Source organism: Vulpes vulpes, chromosome 2 (genome assembly GCF_048418805.1).
Source record: "Vulpes vulpes isolate BD-2025 chromosome 2, VulVul3, whole genome shotgun sequence".
Lineage (NCBI taxonomy): Eukaryota > Metazoa > Chordata > Mammalia > Carnivora > Canidae > Vulpes > Vulpes vulpes.
Genome location: NC_132781.1, coordinates 104,963,985 through 104,990,808, shown reverse-complemented (window position 1 = coordinate 104,990,808; position 26,824 = coordinate 104,963,985). Strand labels below are relative to the sequence as shown.

General features: G+C 40.9%; 1 protein-coding gene across 2 annotated transcripts in view; it reads right to left on the bottom strand.

The window, feature by feature from the left end:
- Window positions 1-26,824, bottom strand: part of RSU1 (Ras suppressor protein 1) — a 197,841-nt gene that overhangs the window by 146,776 nt on the left and 24,241 nt on the right. The window contains exon 3 of one of the 2 annotated variants that reach the window (XM_026016013.2): window positions 10,428-10,478. The exons of the other annotated variant lie outside the window; for it this stretch is intronic. Coding sequence (XP_025871798.1) covers window positions 10,428-10,478 — 51 coding nt within the window. The remainder of the gene's footprint in view (window positions 1-10,427; window positions 10,479-26,824) is intronic. 2 annotated transcript variants of the gene reach the window in all.

Genomic DNA, 26,824 nt, shown 5'->3' with positions numbered 1-26,824 from the left:
AGATGTCAATTCTCTCAGCAAATTAGGAATCATAGTCTTGAATGCCATTTTATGATTACCATTTTAATGATAATGTAAAGATGCATCTCTTTAGTCTCGCATACAAATAATTATGCTCTTCAGAATTTTACATGCAAAAGAAAAAAAAAGTCATTTGTATTTATAGTGATTAACAGACTTTTGTTTTCTGACCCAAAACACAAGGTGTGTGATGAACTAATTCTATCTTACACAAGAATGTGAAGTTTCATAAGTATTACTAACAATAACTAGCTTCACAGATTTTATGGGGTTTCCCCCAAGTCAGCTATTAAAACAGTGAATTACAGTAGTTATGGGTTATTTAAAAGCATAAAGTTTATGAAACAGTAAAGCGGGTTCTCATGTAAAAGGACCTATATGTTCCTCAAGGTGAAAATTAAGTACTAAAATATCTAAACACCTACCCAATAAAGGCCAACAGCCCCCAAATCATTATTAGCTTTATAAATAACAACAGTAATGCTACATTCAGTTAAACAACAGTATTTACTGAGCACCCACACCTAGCAGGACGTACTTGTACCCCATCATGGGCCGCTTTAAGATTATGCAGCTTAAGTAATTTTACTAACCAAAAATATCCTGACTTAATTCACTAAAAAAAAAAAAAAAAAGAAAAGAAAAGACCCTACTCTTCCAGCAACAATGAGAATAATCAAAGGGAAGAAAGTTACAAGCAAGCATTAAGGCAGATTTTACAGTACAAAGTCAAACATGCAAAAATATATGTCCCTGGGCTATAAAGAATGTGAACGCAAGGCCAAACAAATCTCCTAAAAAGCTGACAAGCATGGATTTCTGCTCCTCTGAGGATGCAGAATTTACTTGATTTGTGAATCTTTTATTAACAGCCCAGAGAGAGCCAAGGAATGGTCCACACAATCTTGAACCCTGAATTCTTTCAGGAACACACCTTTGCAATCACATCCAGTACTGAAGGGCTACCCTGCCAGCCAGGCAGGATGTCAGTAAACAGCTTTAACCAGGAGCAGCAATAAGAGGAAAGGCAGTGGCATTTGATGGTCTGGGAGGAAGAGACATCTAGTGAAGGGCAAGCAAAAGGCAGAGGAGCTTCTCTGGAAAAATGCCTAAGAAGTTTCGAGACACAGCAAGAAGGAAGAGGAGAACACTAAAAAACAAACAAAAACCAATGTCAATCAACGCAGAAAGCAAGCTCAGTGTCATAAGAAAGAGCTATCTGGGCTCTTAAATATCGTTGTAAGACATTACAGACACACATAGACTCAATCCTCAATTATTAACATAAAGAGGGAGACAGTAGACTAACCAAATTCACACACATACACACATTAACACGCTCTGCCAATAGTTCACGTCTTCTTCTACAATTAAGAATGACTTCACCAGGAGGCCACACTGGGCTACCTCTCTTCTTGCCTCATCTTGTATTTCAATGCTGAGGATGGGAGTAATTTACAGGAGGAAGAAAGGGAGCAGGGGGTAAATGCCCAGGACCAGCAGAATCCACACAGTCCCCACAGGGCTTTGAGAACACCCTCTACTATAACAGTTTTGTCTTTTATCCTTTGGAATTCTCCCTGCTTTTCTATTTGAACATGTAAAGATCCATGGCAGCGGTCCCTCCACTGAGCTAGCTCCTAGATTAATGTGGGTGAGATACATAAACTGCACATGTACATCATTAGCAAGGCAGCAGCGCAATGGTGAGCGCAGAAGCTTGGAAGCCATAAAGAGCCCCCCCTCACCCTCCAGCTCTAGTTACTTGACCACTTCAGACCTGCTGCTTCTACCATATATAGAGTAGGGTATCAATAAGTGCTAGTTCCTTGCCCCCCTTCCTTTCACACTCAAGTCATCATATACATAAGGTTGGCACTTCAGAGGCTAATAAACCATGGACAGCCCTAATACTTTCCGATATAGAGCAGGTGGTGGGACAGGCGGGCTTTGTAGGGAAAGAGGAGAATTCATCTCAATTTTCTGAAGGATAAGCAAGATCTGAAGAGAGGCAGGCATTGCAGATAAGAATCAGTTCATTATTTTTTTTTAAAGATTTTATTTATTCATTCATTCATAGAGACACAGAGAGAGAGGCAGAGACACAGGCAGAGGGAGAAGCAGGCTCCACACAAGGAGCCTGACATGGGACTCGATCCAGGGTCTCCAGGATCATGCCCTGGGCCGCAGGCGGCGCTAAACCACTGCACCACCGGGACTGCCCGAATCAGTTCATTATTAAAGAGTATACACAGGCAGGAGAAAAAGGCTAAAGGCACAGCAAAAAAATTAGACAAGGTTCAGAATGAAAAACAACTACGAAGGAGGTAGATGAGTCTGTTAAGTAGTGGTGGGTCACTTGCATCACAGTGGTGTTTTGTCTTATTAAGCTAACTGGCAAAGAGAAGAAAAACTGAAATGGGAAAAAGGCATTCTCATAGGTTTCATGGAAATTGAAATATGTGCATACCGTAAAAATTAGTAAAGGGAAACCTCACTAAAATGGATTTGGGAGGCTGGCAGGGGCAGCTCTCATGCTCTACTACTGACGGTCAACTGCAGACCCAACAGGAAGAGAGGGACCTTGCCCATAGATACTTTACGATCTTCCACCTGGTGACAGCCCAGCCAATGAGAGACAGTCACAAGTCCGCTAATGAAAAGCCACCATACTTCCAGCTCCCAGTTTACTCCAAGGAGATTTCTGTTTAAAACAATATGCCCAAATTCCCTCTCTCCTCCACAGGCTTTTATTCTTCTCACTTGCCTATGGTTTTGCTACAGCTTGCCTGTCCCAAGCTGCAATTCTCAGCTATTCCCAAATAAACCCATTTTTTTGTTGGTAAAATAATGGGAAGTTTTATATTTAAGGTTAACTATATATATATATATATATATATATATATATATATGCATTCCACTCAGGATGACAAATTCTTATTGAACAAAATATACATGTCAGCAGCTTAAAGTAGATGGAGCTTTTGAACATTTTTTAAATGCTATCAAGAGTGAATTTCACATAATGAGAATCATCATTTTAAAGTTTTGTACAAATTTCCAGCCGATATCTCTATGAAATAGCATCAGTATATCTACACACCAAATATACTGTTATCTACCCTCTGCTCCAGGATTTTTATTTTTTTTTTTATTTATTTTTTTTTATAAATTTTTTTTTAATTTTTTATTTATTTTTGATAGTCACAGAGAGAGAGAGGCAGAGACACAGGCGGAAGGAGAAGCAGGCTCCATGCACCGGGAGCCTGATGTGGGATTCGATCCGGGGTCTCCAGGATCGCGCCCTGGGCCAAAGGCAGGCGCCAAACCGCTGCACCACCCAGGGATCCCTGCTCCAGGATTTTTAAACCTGAGTTACATGCACCCCTAAAGAACTCGTGGATAGTTTTTGTGGATCCACAAAACCTATGTACATTTTTCTAGGGATCACTGAAACAGCTGCACCCCCTTAAAAAAAGGTTTGTTTGTTATGAAATGTGAAGGACTTCTCTAAAAGGATGCCAAGGAACTGCACCTCTTAGAATATCATCTCCCACTCTCATCCACAGTATGCTCACATACCTACACCCATATACACACCTACACCACACACGTTGTTCAGAAGAAATAGTCAATAGATGATTTGTATACACATTTTTGCAATTAAACCAATTCTGTTTGAGAACTGTATTATTCTATATTCAAGATCAGCTTCCCTTCAGGGGCTAATTATGATTTAGAAAGGGACAGGGTCAAACTGCCCCCACATCATTTTCTCCATAGCCTGCCACCATTCTGAAATTCTCATAACTAAAGTTGTTCTGTTTAAAAAACATACTGTAGGGGGCTCCCAACCCCTGGTGGAGCAGTCATTTAGGTGACCCACTCTCGATTTCAGCTCAGGTCATGATCTCAGACTCATGTGATTGAACCCTGCATCTGGCTTCATGTTGGGCATGGAGTCTGCTTAAGATGCTCTCTCCCCCCCTCTCACTCTCCCCTTTCCTCCATATCTCTCTATTTCCCTCTCTAAATAAAATAATAATAATAATAATAATAAATACTGTGGAAGAATTAATACATTAGTTTAGCTAGCTTCCTCTTAGTGTAGAGCAAGACTCCAAGAAAAGAGATTCTAGAATAGGTACATTTTGGTTGATAGTGCTGGATCAGTGGGCCAGAGTCTCTGAGCTAAGTCTCTGAGCATCAGGAGACAGCTTCTCCAACTTCACCCAATGCCCTTGGACCCTGCTGGTTCTGGACTATGGGGCCAACTGATGCTTGCATGTGATGATCTAGCAGGTTTACTTACTAAAACCAAAATAACAACAAACTCCCAACTGCGGGTAAATTTTTTTTATGGTAACCTAACCACTAGTACCATCTGATAGATACTGTCTAATTAATAGCTGCCAGACTCAAAAATACTACGTATATAGTTTTTCAAATCCAATCTTTCAAATGATGGCATAGTAACAAACTGATAAATGTGCCCTAATTAAAAAAAATAAGCTATTGATCAAAGCCTCTGTATTATAAATACATTTATACTCTTTTAAAATGCAAACAGCAAGTTGTTTTGACATTGTCACAAGATAAATTCATGACACAGAGACGATTTATTTTGCATATTTCCCCTCAGTTTAATTTCATACAAGCCATGCACAGGAACTTTTGCATAAGGCATGACAAATAATCTATGAAAGAAGGACTAGACTTTAGAACAGAAAGGTGTTGAGCACCGGTGAAGGTCATTCTTATAAGTTAGAACAGTTTATTTTTCTCATTCATCTCAACAGTCTATGAGCTCTATAGAAAGGGGTTTAATATGTTATACTTTATTAAAAAATCTGCTTAATTTTCTTCATTATAATCAGATCTGCATATTTTGAGAACGTCATATTATCATGTGGAACATGCTCCTTAATTCATTTATAACAACATTTACGGTCAATATTCTATTGATATATACATGTACATAAAATTTTAAAACATTATAGTTAATTAACTTCTATGTATTTAGAACATTATCTTTGATAAATTTTTGAAATTGCTAATAAAACCCTAGCATTTCTTGTTCACTATAATTTCAAATTCATACATAAGCTATAACTAATAGGAAACAGTCTGTTACAAAAAATAAAACACATTTTGCCATAAAACTTAGGTTTACTGCCCGACTAGCCATTTCCGATACATTAAATGACAAGATATGGTCACATTAAGACCTCAAACTACAGGCACAACCCCTAAATCCTCAAGAAAAGGTTTTATATCATAGTTCAAAGTATAAAACAGAACAATCACATTCAGAGACCCCCACCTAAGAAAGGTTTACAAAGAGGTGGCCGCTTTGTGTTTTCAGAAAGCAAAACGATATCCTTCGTATTTCTTGCACAAAACCCTCAGAATGCATGGGTCACAAAATGAAAAACACTAATGTCACATTCAAGGTGCTGGCAATATCTGTATGGGGGTTTTGCTGTGAAATAAAATTGTTTTTAAAATTAAGAAAAGGGGGATCCCTGGGTGGCTCAGCGGTTTGGTGCCTGCCTTTGGCCCGGGGTGTGATCCCGCGGTCCTTGGATCGAGTCCCGCTTCGGGGTCCCTGCATGGAGCCTGCTTCTCCCTCTGCCTGTGTCTCTGCCCCCCCCCCTATGTCTATCATGAATAAATAAATAAATAAAATCTTTAAAAAATTACTATTAAAATTAAGAAAAGTTTCACATTAAAAAATAATGCCCAGAAACTGTTTTGTCACCGACTCACAGTGCAATTCATTTCATAAGCAGAGTATCCTTCCTTACACAGTGGCATTTAGTAGAAGAATCCATATAAGTATGCATAAAATGCACATTTGCCTGAGTTTTACATGGTCATTTTTCAATTAAAATCTGGTTACACACATATCTTTTCAACTTTCTTCAACAAGAATAAAATCTCACATATACCCAATACAAAATACTACAGAAGGCAGTAAGATTCTTCCAAGGTGAAGAAGAAACCTGCCTAACTTGAGAAAGTAGCCGTAATAAATACTAAAAAAAAGTATGTGAGACAGAATAATAATTATAGGAGCAAAACAGGAAAACAACATATATCCTCATAGAGGGATCTACCTTAATTATGGCAAACTGCACCATATAAATGGCAACAGCAACATGCCCTACTGGACAGAGCAGAATAGCTTGCAAAAAATTTAATCTGGTAACACAAATTCGGTTTTTCATCTTTAAGAGGGGGGAAAAAAAAAAACCAACCAACCCTGGGAAAAAAATATGTGTCTCAACAGTGACCTCTAGTGGAAAAGCCTTAAAATGACTGTCTCAAAATGAAATGCTGAAAACTGAAAACAAGTAGAAAAACATTTACATAGCTAACACCCCCAAACCACGATAAAAGCCAGGTACAAGCTGACGGAGTCAAGTGAAAACACTCAGCAAACATGGTCTTAAAAGGCAGAGTAATCACAAAAGCAAGCATTGGAATGGGGGCAGCCACACAGGAAAAGTCTTTGAAATCCCTGCTATGTTCCCTTCTTTCAAAACACTGAGAGCAAGCAAGCCCCTGGGTATGTCATCTCCATCTGCTCTTAGTGAGCACAACTCATCACCTGCCAATTCACTAATCAACCTGTCTTAACTGAGGGCCCAACTGACGTTCAACATGCTCTTGGAAGTTTTGCAGGAGAGGGATGCAAAATAGCTTCAGACAGGGCTCCTCACCTCAAAGAAATTACAATGCAATGAATTGTATGAAGCAATCAGTTAATAATTTGAGACCTTAAATAGATGAAACTCACTTTAAGTGGAAGAGGAACAGGCCCAGAAGCTGTCACACCTATCAGCACTAAAGGAGGCTTCATGGAGAAGTGAGACTCAGCCAAGCTCATAAGGGTTGCTGGGGGGCAGAAGAAACCATGGTTCATCCTGACACCAGCTTTCCCAACTGTGGACTCTCAGATGTACCTGAGGAGTGCCACCCTGGCACATCAGTCCTCACTATGAAAGGGTCCTCAGACAAGGAACTTGACAGAGACATCAGTTTGGGGACAGAAGGTAATCCCTCTTTAGAGCTACAGCTCACAGTCCAGCATGTATGATGTGAGCCCATGAGTAGGAAACAGAAGTGTGTGGTGGCCTTTTCCACTCAAGTCCTTATACCAGTTAATCCCCAAAGTCCAGTATCTACACAGACCGCTTCACCTCAGGCCAGGAGCTTCCTCTCAGGACCTCCCCATCATCTACTGCTCCCTCCTATCAACCATGATTGCCTGATACAGACAATTCCTAGGAAGCCACTCTGTGCTCAGCAGTAGATGTTAAAGAAACATAAGAAACAAATGGCCTCACTTTCTTTCAAGAAAACTTCAGATTTGGAGAGAGCAGGTGAGAGAGCAGTAGGACAAGGACATGCCGCATTGGCATGCCGCATTGGCTCTCTGAGACAGGAGCCTGGGGATTGGGGCAGGTTCTCAAAGTCCAGCAAATCATACCTTCCACCACCTGTGTGTTCTTGCAGAGCGAACGGTGTTTCAGAAGGGACAGCCCCGGCAGAGGAGCCTCATCTTCACTCTGAAACCACTCCCCCTGAGTCAGAAAGCACCTTTGCCAGGTTGCCAGCTGGCACCGCCACATCAGAGCAAAAAGGAAGAAGGAAAAGATTCACTCTGTGCTCTGCCTTCCGTCTAAATACATCAAGAAGATGTGTGCATCTAGGAAAGCTGTTATAGGCAGAGCGATTCCCCTCACCCCAACTCTACCAAAACCCATCCACACTGACCCAATTTAAATTGGGGTTTAAATTTATTTATTTTTATTTTTTAAAGATTTTATTTATTTATTTTAGAGAGAGAACAAGAGAGCACAAGCAGGGGCAGAGAGAGAGGGAGGAGCAGGCTCACCGCTGAGCAGACAGCCCCACGCAGGACATGATCCTAGGACCCTATGATCATGACCTGAGCTGAAGGCACATGTTTAACCACCTGAGCTGCCCAGGAACTCCAGGTTTAAATTTAAATGGTGCTGCTCTACGTTATGATGAACCCCTACTAGCAACTGGCTTAATAATTTTGAAATATTTTTTATGAACTCCAATAAAGAAAGCTTTAAGAATTTCTGCTCACAAAATCTTGGGGGAATTTAGGGTCATCTGCCCACTTCCAGCTTCCTGTGGCCTCACTCAACTACCCCTCGTACGTTGAGAGGACCGGCCCACATCAAAACCACCAGCAGGGAAAGGAAGTCCAATCGCTGACACACGGTCCCAATGGCTCTGCAGATACTGGTTCCATGTGTAGTCACATGGTGTCCCCAAATCAAGGTCCCCGTCTGAGCCCGCTAGTCATTCGTTCAGTAAGTACACAAGTGGAAACGTCAAACAACAGTGTAATTGGCAGACTATGAGAAAAACACAAATACTTTTGCAAGATAAAACAGGGCTGAGGGGTTTATCTTCTGAGTGCCACTGGTTTTAATGCAGCATTGTCAGCCAGGCCTTATTAAAAGCAACAGGAAGTGAAAGACACTGATTACAATACAAAGTGACAGGAGGGTGTGCTCAGCCACTTACATTTAATGCATATTTATATTTCCATCAAATGGACATATTTACTATAAATACTTGAAAAACCATAGCGAAGTCATTCATTTAAATGCCAGAAAAATAGTAAAAGATGCTAATTTGACCTTAGTGGAACAGATCGAATGTCACTGACACTACTCACCATGGCTTGAAACAGAACTTACCAAGACGATTAATTAGAGTTTACTGGATTAGGTCAAGAGTGTCTCAAATGGAAAAATAAAGAAAAAGAAAAAAAACAGGGAAGAGAGAAATTTGAAGTTTAAATCCATTCACAGTCAACCTCTTTAACAATAGCAGATACAATTTAACTCAATTTTTATGCCACTCTAAATTAATCTAGTATTATATGCCTGGAGAAAGAAACTGATCCACTCAACCCTAAGATTTCTATCTTTGTGGACACGTAAAAAGAAATAAACTACAGTTGAAAAATTTGAAATATTACATATATATATATTTTTTTAAAAGAACAGACCGATTAATGATGTAATAGGAATACAGCAGGTTTTGCTTCTTGTTTTTGCTTTTTTTGCTCTACTGATGATGCAAATCTAACCATGGGAAGCTTGGCAATTAAGTATTTTCATGAACTGTGCAACAGTTTCAGGAACTTCTGATCACAAAATCTTGGGGAATTCAGGGATTATGCTGTCTGGCTTTCAAGACAAACTACAAATCTCCTCTATATTGGGACTACGGTCTCAGTGGACCATAGGATCATTTGCTATGAAAACCATGAAACTGGCGGCATATTACCTGCTACAAAAATGATCACATGTGACTTGGAGCCCTTCCTTTCAGCTTCTGTAACCACCGTTATGCAAATGTGACAATCATGCCACTCTGCCTTGGTCTTACAAATATGTGCTTTTTGCTAAGAATGAACTAAATCTGCCTGTTTCCTGCACGCCAGAGGCCCTAACTGCCCTCTTAATTCTCAATAATCAGCAGCTCTGTGACATTGCCTCAAGCTGTATATAATGCACATACACACATAAATTTACGAGACAAATCCCTCAACATGACATTCAGCTCAATTTCATGGGACTCAGAAAGCTCCTTAACAAATTCTTGCCACATGATTAGAAAATCATTCAAGTCTGCAGGAAATATGGCAAGCACAAAGAAGTGACAGTCAATTAGGAATAAGAAAGGAGAGTGAGTCCCTGTTATTAAAATCTTTAAAGTCACAGCTCTAAGAATCAGATGGCCCATTATCACTCACAGGAGGTATCTTCATAAAAACAGCTATCAATTCTATATGTTAACCATGCCGTGACACCACCCACACCCCAGAGAAGTCTTCTTGGGAGCCAGAATCAAAAAATGTGAAAAATGCAGGTGCAGATTTATATAACTTACACAGTTTTGTAGGGCTCCCCCCCTCCATCAATCAGTGAAGTATAACGACAGTTAAATATTCTCCTTTTGAGGAGGAAGTACAAAGAAAGCCAAGGACGCTTACTCCCAATATTCTTTAGTAAGTTTTGTTTTGTTTTATTTGTTTACCATGAAACACTAGTAAATCACCTGGTAGTTCAGGTGAATGGAGCCCTTACCACCCCCAAAAGGAACCATTTCCTGAGAAGCAATATCACGTTCATTCTGCAGCTTACATACGTGAGGAAAGAATCTTCAAAACAGAGCAAAGTACAAAATACAGGACAATATGCTCATGTATTGTACTGTCACCAAAAATCATTCTAGGTTTTCCCCACATAACTTCCGTCATTAGCATCTTTAAAGGAAACAAAAGACTCAGCAGTATCACCATATTACCTAAAAGTCAGAAACTGTAACAAACGGTAAAGTTAACTCACTTGTTAGCTTGTTGTGGCTGAGGACCAGTTGTGTGATGTGGGATAAGGAGACTGTAAAAGAAAAAGAAAAAAAAACACACACACAGTCAGTAAGTGTACCCAAATTATCCCCACACTCCTACAAGGTACAGTGTTAAATTATCTTCACAGGTTGAAGTGTTACCGCTCACAAAAATAGAAGCAAGGTTTCATGTAACACTATCTGTTAAATGTTAAGCCAAATTAAGAAAAGTTATGCAATTAGCACAGCAAGTTAGAGCTAATGAGATTAATGTCGCAGGATCAAATATGACAAGGGCCAGTTAGCTTTGCTCTGTGACCTGCTCCGCTGGCCTAGCCTGAGCGATCCATCTCAATTAAGGTGTGCCCGTCAGAAGTGGCCTGGGATGTGGAGAGGCCTGATGCCTCACCTGCACCAGAAGAACATCATATGAAGACAGAAAAGACCACATCACATAAACAGGCAGCACACTGCTTCACCTGTGTCGTCCACTGGCAGCCCAGAAATTCTTTTACATGCTACTGAGTGACTAAAAGGGAAGAATTTTCCTCTAAAATAATTTTGGTTGATATTTCAAAGCACCTGCAGATTGCTCACCAGTTTCAAACAATATCATGGAGGTTTAAGTTGCACAAGATCAGGCTTGCTTAAAAGATGGTTTTTCCAACTCTAAAGAAAGAAAATATACACAGATCCACAAGAGGAAAAAAAAAGTCTGAGAAAAAAGTGACCGGTCTCCCTTTTTGGGTTCTAAAACTTCACAGAATGATCAGCATATTGTTTCAAACAATATGTTTCAAATATCCATTTTGCATATTGAACAGATTCTGACATTTTTCTAATATTCTTTCTCTAAGAACATTATATTAATGCAGCAGTTTTTTCCCTAAGAAGTAAGAAGACAAAATTTTTTCTCAAGAAGGATCTTCATGTTGGACCCCAGTGAGCTGGGAAGAAAATGAGTGTATCACTCCTGACCATTACTTTTGAGTAGGTTTCTTTTCTTTTTTCCCCCAACCATCACAAAGTTATAGAAAATTCAAAATGCAGTACAGAGACCTGTTTTCCTGCCCTGAACCATGAGAGATCATGCTGCTGGCCTGATGCCCCCATAAACTCAGGGTATTCTGAGGATGGCATCCCCCAACAGAACCACAGCACAGTCACCCAAGCCAAAAGCTTCTCAACATACATCACTACCACCTAATCCTCATAGCCCTCACCCCAGTTTTACTGAATGTCCCAAGCATTTCTTTTAGAAAAAAAACAAACTGGTTCAGAACCGCATTACATGCAGCTAGTGGATCTCTTAGGTCACCTCTTGTCTGCATTTCTCTTTCCTTGACTTTCATGACCTTGGTAACTGTGAAGCCTGCCTGCAGGCCAAATTATTCTATATTATGACCTCCATGCAGATTTGTCAATTTGTTTATTCATGATTAGACTGAGGTTAAGCATCTTTGGGAGTGGGCACCTGGGTGGCTCAGTGGTTGAGCATCTGCCTTTGGCTCGTGTCATGATCCCAGGGTCCTGGGATCAAGTCCCACATCGGGCTCCCCATGGGGAGCCTGCTTCTCCGTCTGCCTGTGTCTCTGCCTTTCTCTCCATGTCTCTCATGAATTAATAAATAAAATCTTAAAAAAAAATAGCATCTTTGGAAGGAATGTCAAGAAAATGCGGCACTCTTCTCAATGCATCCTATCAGGTGGCAGACAAGTTCGGTTTGTCTTGTCACTGACGATCTTCCCTTGATCGTTTATGTCTGCCAGGCTTCTCCACTGCAAATTTCTTCTTTTCCCTTTTGTAATTAATAAGCACTTGGGGAGGAGGGGGGTTAAGAAAGGAAGGGTATTTCAGAGCTATGTAAAGATCCTGTGCCAAGTGTCTCATGATCCCCACCCAGGGCAACCTTTACCCTCTCGATACATTTGGCAATGTCTGGAAACATTTTTGAGTCTAACAATGATGGCCACTAAGAACCGAAACTTTCCTATGTGGCTCACACTATAGGCATTAGACGACACTGGTCTAGAGCAGAGGCATCCTGGGGGCAGGCGCCAGGGATGCTGCCTCACATCCTACAATGCAGGACACAGCCCACTCACTCCTCTGCAACTATCTCCAAACCCAGAAACAGTCTGGTGCTTCTGTAAGAATAGCTGGGCAAAACATAGCTTTAGCTACTCAGGTTCATCAGGTCCAAAATGTCAACAGTGTTGCCGTTGAGAAATTGCAAATTCTTTCTTTATATCTGTATTGTTTAGTGGTTTCCTATTTTAGTCAGTGGATTATTATCTACTGTTATTATTTATGCTGGTGTTCAAATGGTCTGATCTGGCCAGAGGGAGCCCATCTAAGCCGGATGCTATCCCTCTGACAGGTCCCCACTGCTCCCTGAACACCTCCCTGCTTTCTGGCACAAGATATTCAAGCTCATCTTGTCCTTTTTCAGCCACAGCCCTGAAATCACCATTTCTCTAATGAGTTCTGGTTCCTTTTTGTGGAAAATGGTATTTATAAGACAAAATCTGAGCACCAGATGTGTTCATTGCTATTTGGGGCTCAGTATTCTCAGCTCCTTTCAGTGGACAGAGCTTGAGAATACACACACACACACACACACACACACACACACTATGCTGATTTCACTATATTACTGAAAACTCTGAGCTCACAACAATATATCCAACTCTAATACAACATCACACAGTTCACTCCAGTTTCTTACCTCTCTGTGTTTGTAATTCCCTTCTCTAACAGTGAAAATTCTGGCTCGCATTATCTCTAACCTACTTACTATGTAATCAATAACCCTATATATAACTGCATGAAATAGAGTTCTCTTACAGCTAGACTGAGATAGCTCTATGCTTCTTTGCAGGGGCACCTGGAAGTTCGGTACTCATTCTTGGTCAAGATCAAGATGAGGAAGCTAGCTAGAGATGTGTGATGTTCAGCTTAAAGTTGAATACATCCAGGAAATCTCCAGGGTCAGAGTGTTTTACACTGGCTAGGGATGTGTAGACTGACGGCTTACACCTAGCTATGAGGTACACGACCAGTTGGGCATAAAAGACACTGGTGGACATTTTTGCCCAGGCTATCCTGAAACCCAGATTCCTTATACAATCTTGATAGTTCATAAACTGGAGAATAAACATGTCCTGAGCAACTGAGAAATGACTCTGGGGAGCAGCCCCACTGAGCCTCTGATGCCCCCAAAGCTCACCCATGCTTTCCTATGCCTGCTAAGCCAGATCCTATGCCTTTATTAACTCCTTAAGCGAGCAGGCTCTGTGGAACTTGAGTCCTTTCAACCACCCAGCTTTAGAATCAATGTGGTAACCAATCTCCCACACACACACGCCCCTCCCTCCAGCTGGGACACCTTCATACTGCTCAGACTACCCTGCTCACCCGCCCCTCCATGGAGACACCCTCCTCATCCTGCTTGGGCTGGACCTTGCAGGCCAGGTTCCCCAAACTGTACAGATGCTCAACTCACTCCACTCGGGTCCCATTCCACCATTCTAGACCACCAGGCTCTCCCAACCCTGACCATCTCTCCTTTTATGTCCCACTCACTGGCCTGAGGACTGAACTGTTAGGGAAGGTGAAGCGCAAAGCAAGGGGGAAGGAGGAGAGCATTCTTGTGGTTTCTGACAGAGTCGCAATGGTGGCTTCTCACATGATGTTTAAGATTTTAAACACTGTACAACATCTTGCACATTTTTATTTGTAAGAGTTAAGATTTCTTGTCCACCAACTAAGTATTCCTTTATCTCTGAAGAATACAGTCTGATATGGGGGGAAAATATCTCAAAGAGCTACCCTCATACCAAACCAGATGAAAAAGGTTCACAGATGTGTAAACATTATGGTCCCTTTCATGTGAGAGCAAGCAACCAGTAACAGAGGTGCACACAGTAAGAGTCTGTCTCTCACTCACACACAGGTGATCCAGAGGCTTCTGATATCTTTGTTGCTCAACCATCACCATTACATGGCTCCTACTTCATGCTTCAAGATGGCTGCCTGAGTTTAGCCATCACATCTGCATTTCTCTCAAGAAGACTGAAAAAAGAAGTCTTCCTCCTTCAGGATAGTTCCAAGAAGCTGCACATGGTACTTGTACTTGCAATCAATGGATCACAGTTTTAGAATACAATGAGGCCTCTCTGCAAGCGAGGCAGGGAAATGCAGTCTATATTCCAGGTGCCCAAGTGCCAGCTAATCAGGGGTTTTACAACCAACAAATGGAGCAAACTGAAAGTGGCAGACAACAAGCAGCCTCACACACTGGCACAGACCTCCATCAGAGCGTCACAGAAATCAATCCTGATGACAAGAGAAAATGAACAATCCTCCCAGCTCTGCCTTAATTCTTCCTAAAATATCACAACTAACTCATTAGAACAAATTTTTTTTTTTGTTCTCTCTTCCAGCTACCATGCACGATGAAAGATTTAATTAGGGAAAGCCAGTTATTTTCCATCATTTCCTTGTGTTCCCTTCAGCAAGCATTTAGCAGGAGAGAAAGTGACAAAGTTTAAAGTTCTTTTTCTGTTTGAATAAAGAGAAACACAGCTGTTGCTTCACCTGATAACACCACCAGAATGTATTTTTCTTTCTCACTATTGTTACAGAGCTACATGATAAAGTAGGTAAGAGGCAGAAAAATTAGAGCAGTAAAGAAAAAGTTAATAAAAGATCTTTGAGAAAATATTTAGGGCAACAAAGGAGTCCAGGCTGGGTCTGTGGGGAGGGCAGTTCAGTTGGACAGAATCAGAAATCACAGAATCAATCACAAAGCCTGGTACAGGCAGAGACTGAGTTGCAACAATCATATTTATAAAACCCGCCACTCCCCTCCACTTGGCAATGGTGAGTTCATTGTGAGTCTTGTATGGAAACCGTGCTGTTAAAAAAGAAGGGAGAAAGTGCCTACCAAAATAGAAATGGATTATTTAAAAGCACAAAAGCTGCCATGGTCAAACATGTTGGGGAGAATGGAAGCAGGCTGTACCCACTGACCCGCCTTGCAAACCTTCATCACACACTGGGAGATCTTCCAGCATGTGAATAACATACTTTCAAGAACGAGCAGCACCAGAAACTGTCAGGAATGAGCAGCACCAGAACAGTGTGAACAAACCGTTATTAAAATTCCTAAAGCAATATTAAACTATGCTTTGCGTAGGCATTTTCCAAATAGAATATATTTCAAAAATCAACCAGAGAACTCAGAAGTGTGTTGACACACACAGTTAAAGGTTACAGGGCCTTGGCCATCATTCTGCCTCTAGTCTTTAGAAAGGGTCACTGGGTGAACACTGTTTCAGGCCAGAATAAAGAGTGGGAAACAAAACTGTTGGACAGGAGGTGTTGGTCGGGGAAGGAGGGACAGGGTGAGGTTGCTGGCACCGTAACACATGATTTATGACTGTTTGTTCTCCAGCGAAGAAGGGAATCAGCAGGAAAATGCTCAAAGAAGGAACTGGGGAACTGGCCAGTTGAATCATTTCACGAGAAACATAATCAAGGACTCATTCGGGCACTCACCACACTCAGAATGCCAAGAGGCTCAACCCTGGAAATTCTCTATGAAGTAATATCTACTGTACATCCCGGGGAGCCTGGGAAAATATTGGATTATGTGGAATGTCCCTCTCAAAAATGTCCTGGTTTGAATGGGAAATTACATGGTCACTCATTTAGGGAACACAGAACATGCACAAAAATGCCAAAACACAAAGTATGAAAGAACCATGAACGCAAGAGGAGTGTATCAGAAAGGGTAATGGTACTTCAGTAGACGTTACTTATTATGCAGTGACACATCCAAAAATGCCTCAGGGCAGAGGGTACACCATACAGTACTGCTAGACCTGCAGGACATGGAAACGAGAAGTTATGGAGGCAATTCCAGGCTTCCCTGAACAAACAGATGGAAAACACATAAAGTACAGGACTGCAGGGGGCAGCCAGTATTTTAATGGAATAAATCCAGAGAACTCAAAGGACTAACTAAACATCCCTACAAAAACGAATCATCATTTCTAGATAACACACAGAAGCAGATATTATTTAAAATCAGCTCGGGTTTTGTCCTTCTTTTCGGCATAAAGTAGGCAACATAAGAAAAAAAATGCATGATGAGATCCACAGCGCCCTAAAATGACATTATAGACTTGTTTTTCAAAATAACCTAATCTATCACGATGATGTGGCACACTGGAAACTGTCTCTACCATTTCCTATTTGGCAAATGAGAAAGCAAATGATTCCTCTGGTAGTACTTCAGAGAAGGTAAAAAAAAAAAAAAAAAATTCTAGCTTTGCAGAATGACATTTCCATCTGGGGGGTGGGGTGGGGGGAGAAACACAGCCAGAGTGAACCAAGAAGAACGAGGTCTGAAAACACACAACATGACACAGGACATGAAGGTGTCTGTAATCTTTCCATAGGTCAGAACTGGCAATCTCTGAGCACCAAAGCAAAGGTTGTGTAACTAGTCACAGAAACTGGACTGTAACTTCCAGTTCATTTCATAGACCAAGCCCCAAATGCAAGCAGAGAAACACCATTACCAACAGAAGGCAAACGGTTTACCCCTTTCCACCAGTTCTTGTGGTAGCAAAGATTGTCGCGTTAGAAGAACCACTATACCTCTGTATGTTCAAGGAGGGCTGCCTTGTTTGGCAACTCCAAGCGCATGAGTCAAATTCTGGGCAACGATGGACTACATCACAAACAGTATCTTCTACTAATTCAGTTCCTCCCAAAGTTATAGACCAAAAAGAAGAATTGATTTGAACTTGAAGTATAGGATGGTTCAAATGGTTTTTCCACTCTGGCTCCCCAGTAGGCTAGCAACAGCCACAGCCCTAAATAACCCTGATTCAGAGACTCCACAGGGATGTGGAAGCCATCCAGATGTCAGCATCCAAAAGTAATGCTGACCAACAATTTGGGTTTTGCGTCTCCATGATGCATGATTAAAATGCCTGCCTGTGTCGCATGGCTGAAATTATTTCACCCTTGGTATTAAGACATAGATTCAGATCTTCTTAAATATGCAGCTTTTGCCAATATATCAACATGAAGACAGAAAATAAAATGTTCGATACTAAGATACAATACAAATATCATATTCATCAACACACCCAGAATCATAAAAACATTTTTTCTTTCGAAATTGTTCATAATTTAAAGAAAGTCACCATGATATGAAAGCTTTCCTTCACTTCACAACTAATTATTGCAGTGAGTTAAAAACTCTGTAGTAGCAAGTTTTTGAAATCAGTTTATTTGACTAAATTATACTATTTGCAGATGAAGAGTCTAATAACCATAATTACCTTCTCTTTCATTCAATGGAAAGCAATTTAATTTATGTGACCACTGAAACAAATGGGATACCTCTTCTGATACATAAGTAAGAGCAGAGAATTCACATGTATTGAGAACCCCATGAGCTGGTCACTGGCTGGGTTATTGTGCCCACCAAAACATTAAGTCAAAAGGTACCAGACCCAACCTACTGCTTATTAAAAACATGCAGCCCACATCATTACTGTTCAAATGTATCACGTCACAGTTTCTCCCTCAGGAAAAAAGACCAAGAAAAATGATATCTGTGAAGATGCCCAAGAGAATCAGAGAGAAAAATACAGCCATCCACCTGTGGCACGCAGTCATTAATCGCTCCTGAGGTGCAAGGAGAACAGTACTGACAAACGCATAGTTAGGGCTGTTTTGCAAGACTGAACAGAAGCACTGGGACAGGGATAGAGTATGAGTGAGACACAGTTACTACCCTCAACAAGATTACTCTGCAATAATCAGGGCGTGCAATAAAACACTCTGACACATTACAAAATATAAGTGCCATATACAGGAGAGAAGCTGATTTGAAACTCCCATGAGAAGGGAAATGCTTGAAAGTTTTTTCAGGCCTAGTAAAATCTTCAAGGTCCAGACTCAATTTTACTCTGTATCCACCTACCTACCTACCATCTTTTGTTTTGCTTTTCCAGCATAAACTATGCTATGTGTTTAATATGAAAAAGGCATATTTTTAGAAATCAGTTATAGAATCCTAGAAATCAAAACACTGAAGCCTCTCATTTTATAGATAAGGAAACTATGGCGCAGAGCAGTAAAGTGGTTTTTCTGAAGCTCTACAGACAACTAGAGTCAGAAATGAGACTACAAATGAGTTTTCCAGATTTCAACTTGAGCTTCCTCTTTCCAAACTAGGAAAATAATGTTCACCCCTGGATGGAGCATTCTTTTCAAGATGGTGGAAATTCCAGTCATCATAAGAAGTATAAACCTGAATGGAAGACTTAATTCTATTTGAATAAAATATGACAGTTATATAAAGCAACTCAAAGCAAAGAATATCCAGATTTAAGCAGTTTGAGATTCAGATCACAATCCCATGAGATCCTGAGTAAATCACTGGAATGTTCTGGAGCACACAACTTCTCTTCTTGAAAATGAAAGGCTGAATTAAATTATTTGATTCTGTGAAACAAAAATAAAATATACGAATGAACTAGTATTTACGTAATGCCTAGTACATCAATGTGCTCTGCTGCGCACTTTATAGCCATTCACTATAATCAAAACTGTTAAAATAAGGTAATAACAAAAATGTTTCCCAAATGCATAAGACGTGTCTAGCACTAAAAAAGGAACTTTATCACCTTATCCATTCCTCACAGTGACCATGCAGAGTAGTACTCCTATCAACCACCTCCCTCCTGATTGTAGATCAGAAAAATTAGTTACAAGGAGATTAAGTAACCTTGCCATGGATTCAGAGCAAGTCAGCAAGACACCCCTTTAAAAGTTGTTTCCAGACTAAAAGCTGATTAATTCTTTAAAAAAAAAATTATTCATTTATTTGAGAGAGAGCGAGCACAGATGGAGAGAGGGAGAAGCAGATCCCTGCTGAGAGGAGGAGAGCCTGATGCGGGGCTTGATCCTCAGACCCCAAGACCATGACCTGAGCCAAAGGCAGCCGCTTAACTGACTGAACCACCCAGGTGCCCTGAAAAAGCTGATTAATTCTCACTCTGGTTTTTATTGGCCAGATAAAGCCAACACATGTCAACAAGAAGCCAACTGTACAACATTTTAAGACACCCAAAAGATAAAAAAAAAAAAAGAGGTTTAATCCATAAGTTTATTTTTTACCAAAATGAAGAATGGCTAAAATCAACAACACAAAACATAATAGGTGTTGGCAAGGATGTGGAGAAAGGGGAACCCTCCTGCACTATTTGTGGGAATGCAAACTGGTTCGACCACTCTGGATAACAGTATGGAGGTTCCTTAAGAAGTTAAAGATAGAATTACTCTGTGATCCAGCAATTGCATTTCTAGGTATTTACTCGAAAATACCAAAAAAAAAAAAAAAAAAAAAAAAAAAAAAAAAAAATTCCATTAATTCAAAGGAATAAATGTACCCTGATGGTTATAGCAGCATTATCTATAATAGCCAAATTATGGAAACAGGCCAAACGTCCACCAACTGATGAATGAATAAAGATGTTTGGTATACATACACACACACATATATATATAATACACATATACATATATAATGGAATATTACTCAGCTATAAAAAAGAATGAAATTTTTGCCATTTGGAATGACAGATGGATCTAGAGAATATAATGCTAAACACAGTAAGTCAGAGAACAACAAATACCATACAATCTCAATAATATGTGGAATTTAAGAAACAAAACAAACCAGCAAAGGGGAAAAAAAGAGAAGCAAACCAAGAAACAGACTCTTGACTCTAGAGAACAAACTGATGGTTACTGGGGGGAGGGGGAGATGGGTGAAACAGGTGACAAGGGTTAAGGAATGCACTTGTCATAATCAGCACTGAGCGGTGTATGGAAGTGCTAAATCACTATATTGTACACCTGAAACTAATATTATACTGTGCGTTAACTGGAATTTAAACAAAAACTTTTTAAAAATGAAGACATGGACAGTATTAAATGTGCATGGTTTTCTTTTCAGACAACACGGTGCATTCTCAACTTTCACCTATCCATACAAATAAACAGGTAGGTAAGGCAGAGGTATTTTTCTCCTTCCTAGGGTCAATGGTAGAAACCTCTCTGATTCCTCATTTCTCTAGTTGGGCAGTAGTTCTCTGCTTCCAATGACATTTCTCCAACAAATACAGAGCAACTCTGAGAATGACATGAAGATTATGACAACAGCCAATCCATAGCTAATGATATCAAGAATGGAGGGAGAGGCAGGGACTCAGTCTGGTTGGGACCTACAGCCCTGGCACGGGACTATCACAGACAGATCCGCCCTGAGGAGTGAGAAGTTCAAGATCCACATCAGGCAGCCCCTCTCTGGGCATCTGCACTAGGAAAACAGGTCCCCTTAATGTCTGGCTTTGCAAATCAGGAGAGCTCAACTATGGGAGAGCTGGAGACATGGGTCTTAAATGAGCCACACACAGACCCACTCGCTCCAAGATCCAGAGGAGCAGCAGTTGGAAAAGTACCTAGGCCAAATGTGAAGACTTATGACTAATTTTATGGGGTATCCTGGAAAAACAGGGAGCTAAAGGAACTTTTTTTTTTTTTTAAAGGAACGTTCTTGAAGAAATGGAAGCACTTGTGGTTGCTATTTTTCTTACCCACCTGCCAAACTGGCCCAGCACTGGTGGGCATCATTTCTGATACTACCCATCTACCTAACTAGCACAATTTACTCTGCTTTGGCATTCCCTACAGACCAGCCCCACCCAACCCACCTGCCCCTGTAGATGCCCCTTCAAAATGGTTCCCGACCTGCTACACCCATCCAGCAAATGGCCTCTGTCTGAACCAATGACCCAGCCAAAGTGGCTGCCACTTGGGGCAGGGATCCCAACCACACCCACCAGTGGCCTCACAGCCAGCCACAGTGGGAGCAAACTCCTAAACAGCATGCCCACAACAGTGATGGTCCAGGGGTAACAGAAGAGCACAGACAGCCCCCAAAGGGGATATCCTAGGAAATCCTGATTCTGGTAATGAGGGAGATTACACTTCTGTGCCCAACATGACATCTTCTGTGTAAGGCCTCTCTCCAAGACAGGGAGATGTAAGTGATCAACCTAATTCAGGGAAACAGTCAAGAGATAGACAAAATGAGAAGGCAGAGGAATATGTTCCAAATTAAAGAATAAGACAAAATCTTAGAAAAAGAACTGCACAAAAAGAAGATAAGCAATCTATCCCATAAAGAGTTAAAAATAATGGTCATAAAGAAAACCATCAAACTCTGGAGAAAAAGGAACACTACAGTGAAAACTTTAAGACAGAAAATATAAAAAAGAACCATCCTGAGCTGAAGAATACAATCACTAAAATGAAAGATACATTCAGGGGAATCAACAGCAGAAGAGAGGATGCAAAAAAACAGATCAGTAACCTAGAAAGGAGAATATTGGAAATCACCCAAGCTGACCAAGAAAAAGAAAAAAAAAATAAGCAGAACAGTTTAAGAGACTTCTCAGTACAGAAGTACATACACACATTCCATTTTAAGGGTCCCAGAAGAAACAGTGAGAAAGAAAAAGGAAAGTTATCTAAAGAAATAATAGCTGAAAACTTCCCTAACCTAGGAAAGGAAACAGGTATCCAGGTCCAGGTATCAGAGACAGCCACAAACAAGATAAACCCAAAGAGACTCAGACCAAGACATATAATTAAAATGTCATGAATAAAGGTAAAGAGAGAATTTTAAGAGTTGCAAGAGAGAAGCAAAAAGTTAAAAAGGAAAGCTTATTATGCCCTCAGCTGATTTTTCAGGAGAAACTATGCAGGCCAGAAGAAAGTGGCATGATGTGATCACAGTGCTGAAAGGAATAAACCTGTAACTAAGAATACTATACTTGACAAGGTTATCATTCAGAATTGAAACAGAGGTAAAGAATAGCCCACAAAAATAAAAGTTAAAGGATTTCATTGCCACTAAACTAGTTTTACAAGAAACGTTAAAGGAACTTCATTAAGCAGAAAAGAAAAGGCTATAAATAGAATTAAGAAAATGATGAAAGAACAAATCTCACTGGTAAAAGCAAACATATAATAAAAGCAGTGCATCAACCACTTATAAAGCTTATGGTAAAACACAGAAGTTGTAAGATCAACTATATCTGCAATAATTAGTTAAGAGTACACAAAATTTTTACATGTAAAATGAAATAAAAATAAAATCTAGAAGGGAAGTATAAAAAACATTGTGCTTTAGACTGTGTTCAAAGTTATACAACCATCAACTTAAAATATATGAGGTGTATACACAGGGTGTTACATATAGACCTCATTGTAATCACAAACCAAAACCTATACTAGGTACACAAATAAATAGAAAAGAATCCAAACATAATGCTAAAGAAAGTCATCAAATCACAAAGGGAGAGTAAGAAAAGGAAAAAGGAAGAGAACTAGAAAAACAATTAGAAAACAATGAACAAGATGGCAATAAGTACATACCTATCAGAAACTGCTTTAAATGTAAATAAACTAAATGCTCCAGTCAAAAGACAAAGTGACCGAATAGATATTTTTTTTTAATGGCCCATTGATAAGCTGCTAACAAAAGATTGATTTAAGACCTGGAGACACACACAGACTAAAAAGGATGGAAAAAGATATTCCATGCAAATGGAAATGCAAAGAAAAGCATGGGTAACAATACCGAGACAAAACAGACTTTAAAATAGAGTGCAACACGACACACAAAAAGGATAATATGTTAAGAAAAAGGGATGAATAAAACAAGAATATAACAACTGTAAATATCTAGGCACCCAACACAACAGCACCTAAATATACAAAGCAAATATGTAGTAATGGTTGTAGAGGACTTTAACACCCCACTTCATCAGTGGATAGATTATCCAGATAGAAATGACAAGGTTGGCCTTACACAACACATTAGATCAGATGGACTTACCAGGTATGTATAGAATAATCTAGCCAAAAACAGCAGAAAACACGTGCACATGGCACATTCTCCAGGACAGATCACATGTAAAGCCACAAAAAATGTCCCAATACATTTAAGAAAAATGAAATTGTATCAAGCATCTTTTTAAACCACAACAGTATAAAACTAGAAATCAATTACACAGAGGCAGGGCACGATGGCAGAGGAGTAGGGTCCTCAGTGCACCAGGCCCCACCAACTCCCCTAGATAACTTTCAAACCATCCTGAACACCTCAAATTCGACCTGAGGTTGAAAGAGAGAACAGCTACAGAGAGAAGGATTTTCACTTCTGACAAAGCAGGAAGGAGGAAAAAAATAAAATAAAAAAGAATCCAGTGGGGGAGGGCCCGCCAGGAGCCGCCAAGGCCGGGGAGAGCCTCGGGACAGGGCGCCCCGCCCTGGGAAGCGGGAAGGTTGACAATCCCCATGACTCTTCCCGGATGGAAAGGCGCTCAGCAGGGAACTCGGGGAGGGTCGCGGGAGGGCCGTGGGGCCTCCAGTCTCCGGGGTCATGGACAGGGCACCAGGGGAGAGCACCCCCCACACCCGCCCATCTCCGTAAAGGGCTGGAGCAAGCACCCCGCCGGGGCCTGGGGGAGCAGCCGGAGGGTCAGGTGGGGCTCCGGGAGGAGGGGGCTCCCCGGGAGCGCGACTCCAGCAGCGCAGGCCCCGGACCCCAGGGCGCCGGGGGACACAGCCGGGATCCTGCGCTGCCCCCGGGACAGGCCGAGGTGGGGAGGGCCCAGGACAGCGAGGATGCTCCAGCGCCCCGACCTGTGCAGATCGGCGCCCCCCCGCCCCGGGAGCACCCAGGCCCTTGCGGACTGGGAGCCGCGGTGGTCACTGCGGGAGCGGACTCCAGGGCTGGGGAGACCTGGCCGCCGCCTGTGGGGTTGTCCCTCCTGGTGTCACCCTGTGCCTGGGAGAGGAGGGGCTGCCAGGGGACAGGGGCCTCGCCGGGTCAACAGCTCCCCCTGAGCCCTACACCCGGCAGGGGGTGGGGCAGCTCCCCAGGTGAACACACCTGAGAGTCAGCACAGCAGCCCCTCCCCCAGAAGACCCCAGAAGGTGGAAGGATAGGGCAAGAGCAAGTTCTTGAGGGAGCAGCACTGGAAAGCTCCAGGGGAAGTCAAGGGATTTATAGTATATAGAACCAGAGGGTACCCCTCCCCCTCTTTTTTCCTTTTTCCAGTATAACACGTTTTTGTATCAGACTATTAATTTCCTTTTTTTTATCTCTTTTCCCACCTTAACTATAATATTTTACCTCCTCTTCATTTTTAAGTTTCTTCCTTTTAGACTTTCATATTTCTACAATTACAGGTCCTAGATACATTTTCCACTTCTGGATTCCCTTCAACGTACTCAACTTAATTTTGGGAGATATACGAGATACGTTTTGTGTGTGTGTGTGTGTGTGTGTGTGTGTGTGTGTGTGTGTTTTGTTTTCTCTGCCTCATTTTGTTCTACAATGGCACAAGCTAATACCTTCTAAAATATGACCAGCATCACCCAGAACTAAGTGGTATACCATGCTGATTCATTCTGTGAAATTATATTCTCTCTTCATTCCCATTCTGCTCCTTTTATCTCACTTATGCTTTGGTGGTCAATGTGGGGCTCTCTACAAGTATTTCCGATTTATATAAATTTGGGACAAGCATCTTCTAACATACAGAACTTCATATACTCAGAACCAAGAGGATCACCCTCTAGGACCCCTCAGGTAGACTACATTCTCCCTCCACTATAACTTCATCACCACCACCAACTCCCACTCCACCTCCCTTCTTTTTCTTCTCATTTTTTTCCTCTTTACTTTTGCTTTTTTCTCATTTTTTTCTCTTTTCTTCTTTAGGATTCTTGGCCTTTTATTTTTTACTACTTAGTTTGAAAATTGTTTTTCACTTTAGTGGTCCTTTTGTTTTATCTCGTTCTGATCTTTGTTTTCAATTTCTGGTCTCTGACCTTGGCAGAATCATCTTGTGTGAAATTTACTTAGGTTGTATTTACTCAGGTCGTTGGTATTCTTGACTCAGCCCCCTTATACAGCCACTCTGCACTGAGCAAAATGACTAGAAGGAAGAACTCACCACAAAGAAAGAATCAGAAACAGTACTCTCTGCCACAGAGTTACAGAATTTGGATTACAATTTGATGTCAGAAAGCCAATTCAGAAGCACAGTTATAAAGCTACTGGTGGCTCTGGAAAAAAGCATAAAGGGTTCAAGAGACTTCATGACTGCAGAATTTAGATCTCATCAGGCCAAAATTAAAAATCAATTAAATGAGATGCAATCCAAATTGAAGGTCCTAACAATGAGGGTTAATAAGGTGGAAGAAAGAGTGAGCAACATAGAAGACCAGTTGATGGCAAGGAAGGAAGCAGAGGATAAAAGAGAAAAACAATTAAAAGACCATGAGGAAAGGTTAAGGGAAATAAATGGTAGCTTCAGAAGGAAAAATCTACATATCATTGGGGTTCCAGAGAGCACTGAGAGGGACAGAGGACCAGAAAGCATATTTCAACAAATCATAGCTGAGAACTTCCCTCATGTGGGGAGGGAAACAGATATTCAGATCCAGGAGATAGAGAGGTCCCCCAAAATCAATAAAAACCATTCAACACCTAGACATTTAATAGTGAATCCTGCAAATTCCAAAGTTAAACAGAAAATCCTTAAAGCAGCGAGAGACAAGAGACCCCTAATTTATATGGGTAAAAATAGTAGATTAACAGCAGACTTCTCCACAGAAGAATATATCCAGAAAGGGCTGGCAGGGTATATTCAGTGTACTAAATGAGAAGACCATGCAGCCAAGAATACTCTATCCAGCAAAGCTCTCATTCAGAATAGGAGGAGAGATAAAGAGGTTCCAAGATAGGCAGAAACTAAAAGATTATGTGACCACCAAACCAGCTCTGCAAGAAATATTAAGGGGGAACCTGTATAAGAAAGAGGAAGCCCAAAGAAATAATCCACAAAAACGAGGACTGAAAAGGTATTAGGATGACACTAAATTCACATATTTCAATAGTTACTCTGAACATGAATGGGCTTAATGATCCCATCAACACAGGGTTTCAGACTGGATAAAAAAGCAAGACTCATCTATTTGCTGTCTACAACAGACTCATTTGAGACCTAAGAACACCTCCTACCTGAAAATAAAAGGTTGGAGAACCATTTACCATTCAAATGGTCCTCACAAGAAAGCTGGGGTAGCAATCCTCATATCAGATAAATTAAAGTTTATCCCAAAGACTATAGTAAGAGATGAAGAGGGACAATATATCACACTTAAAGGGTCCATCCAACAAGAGGACCTAACAATCATGAATATTTATGCCGCTAATGTAGGA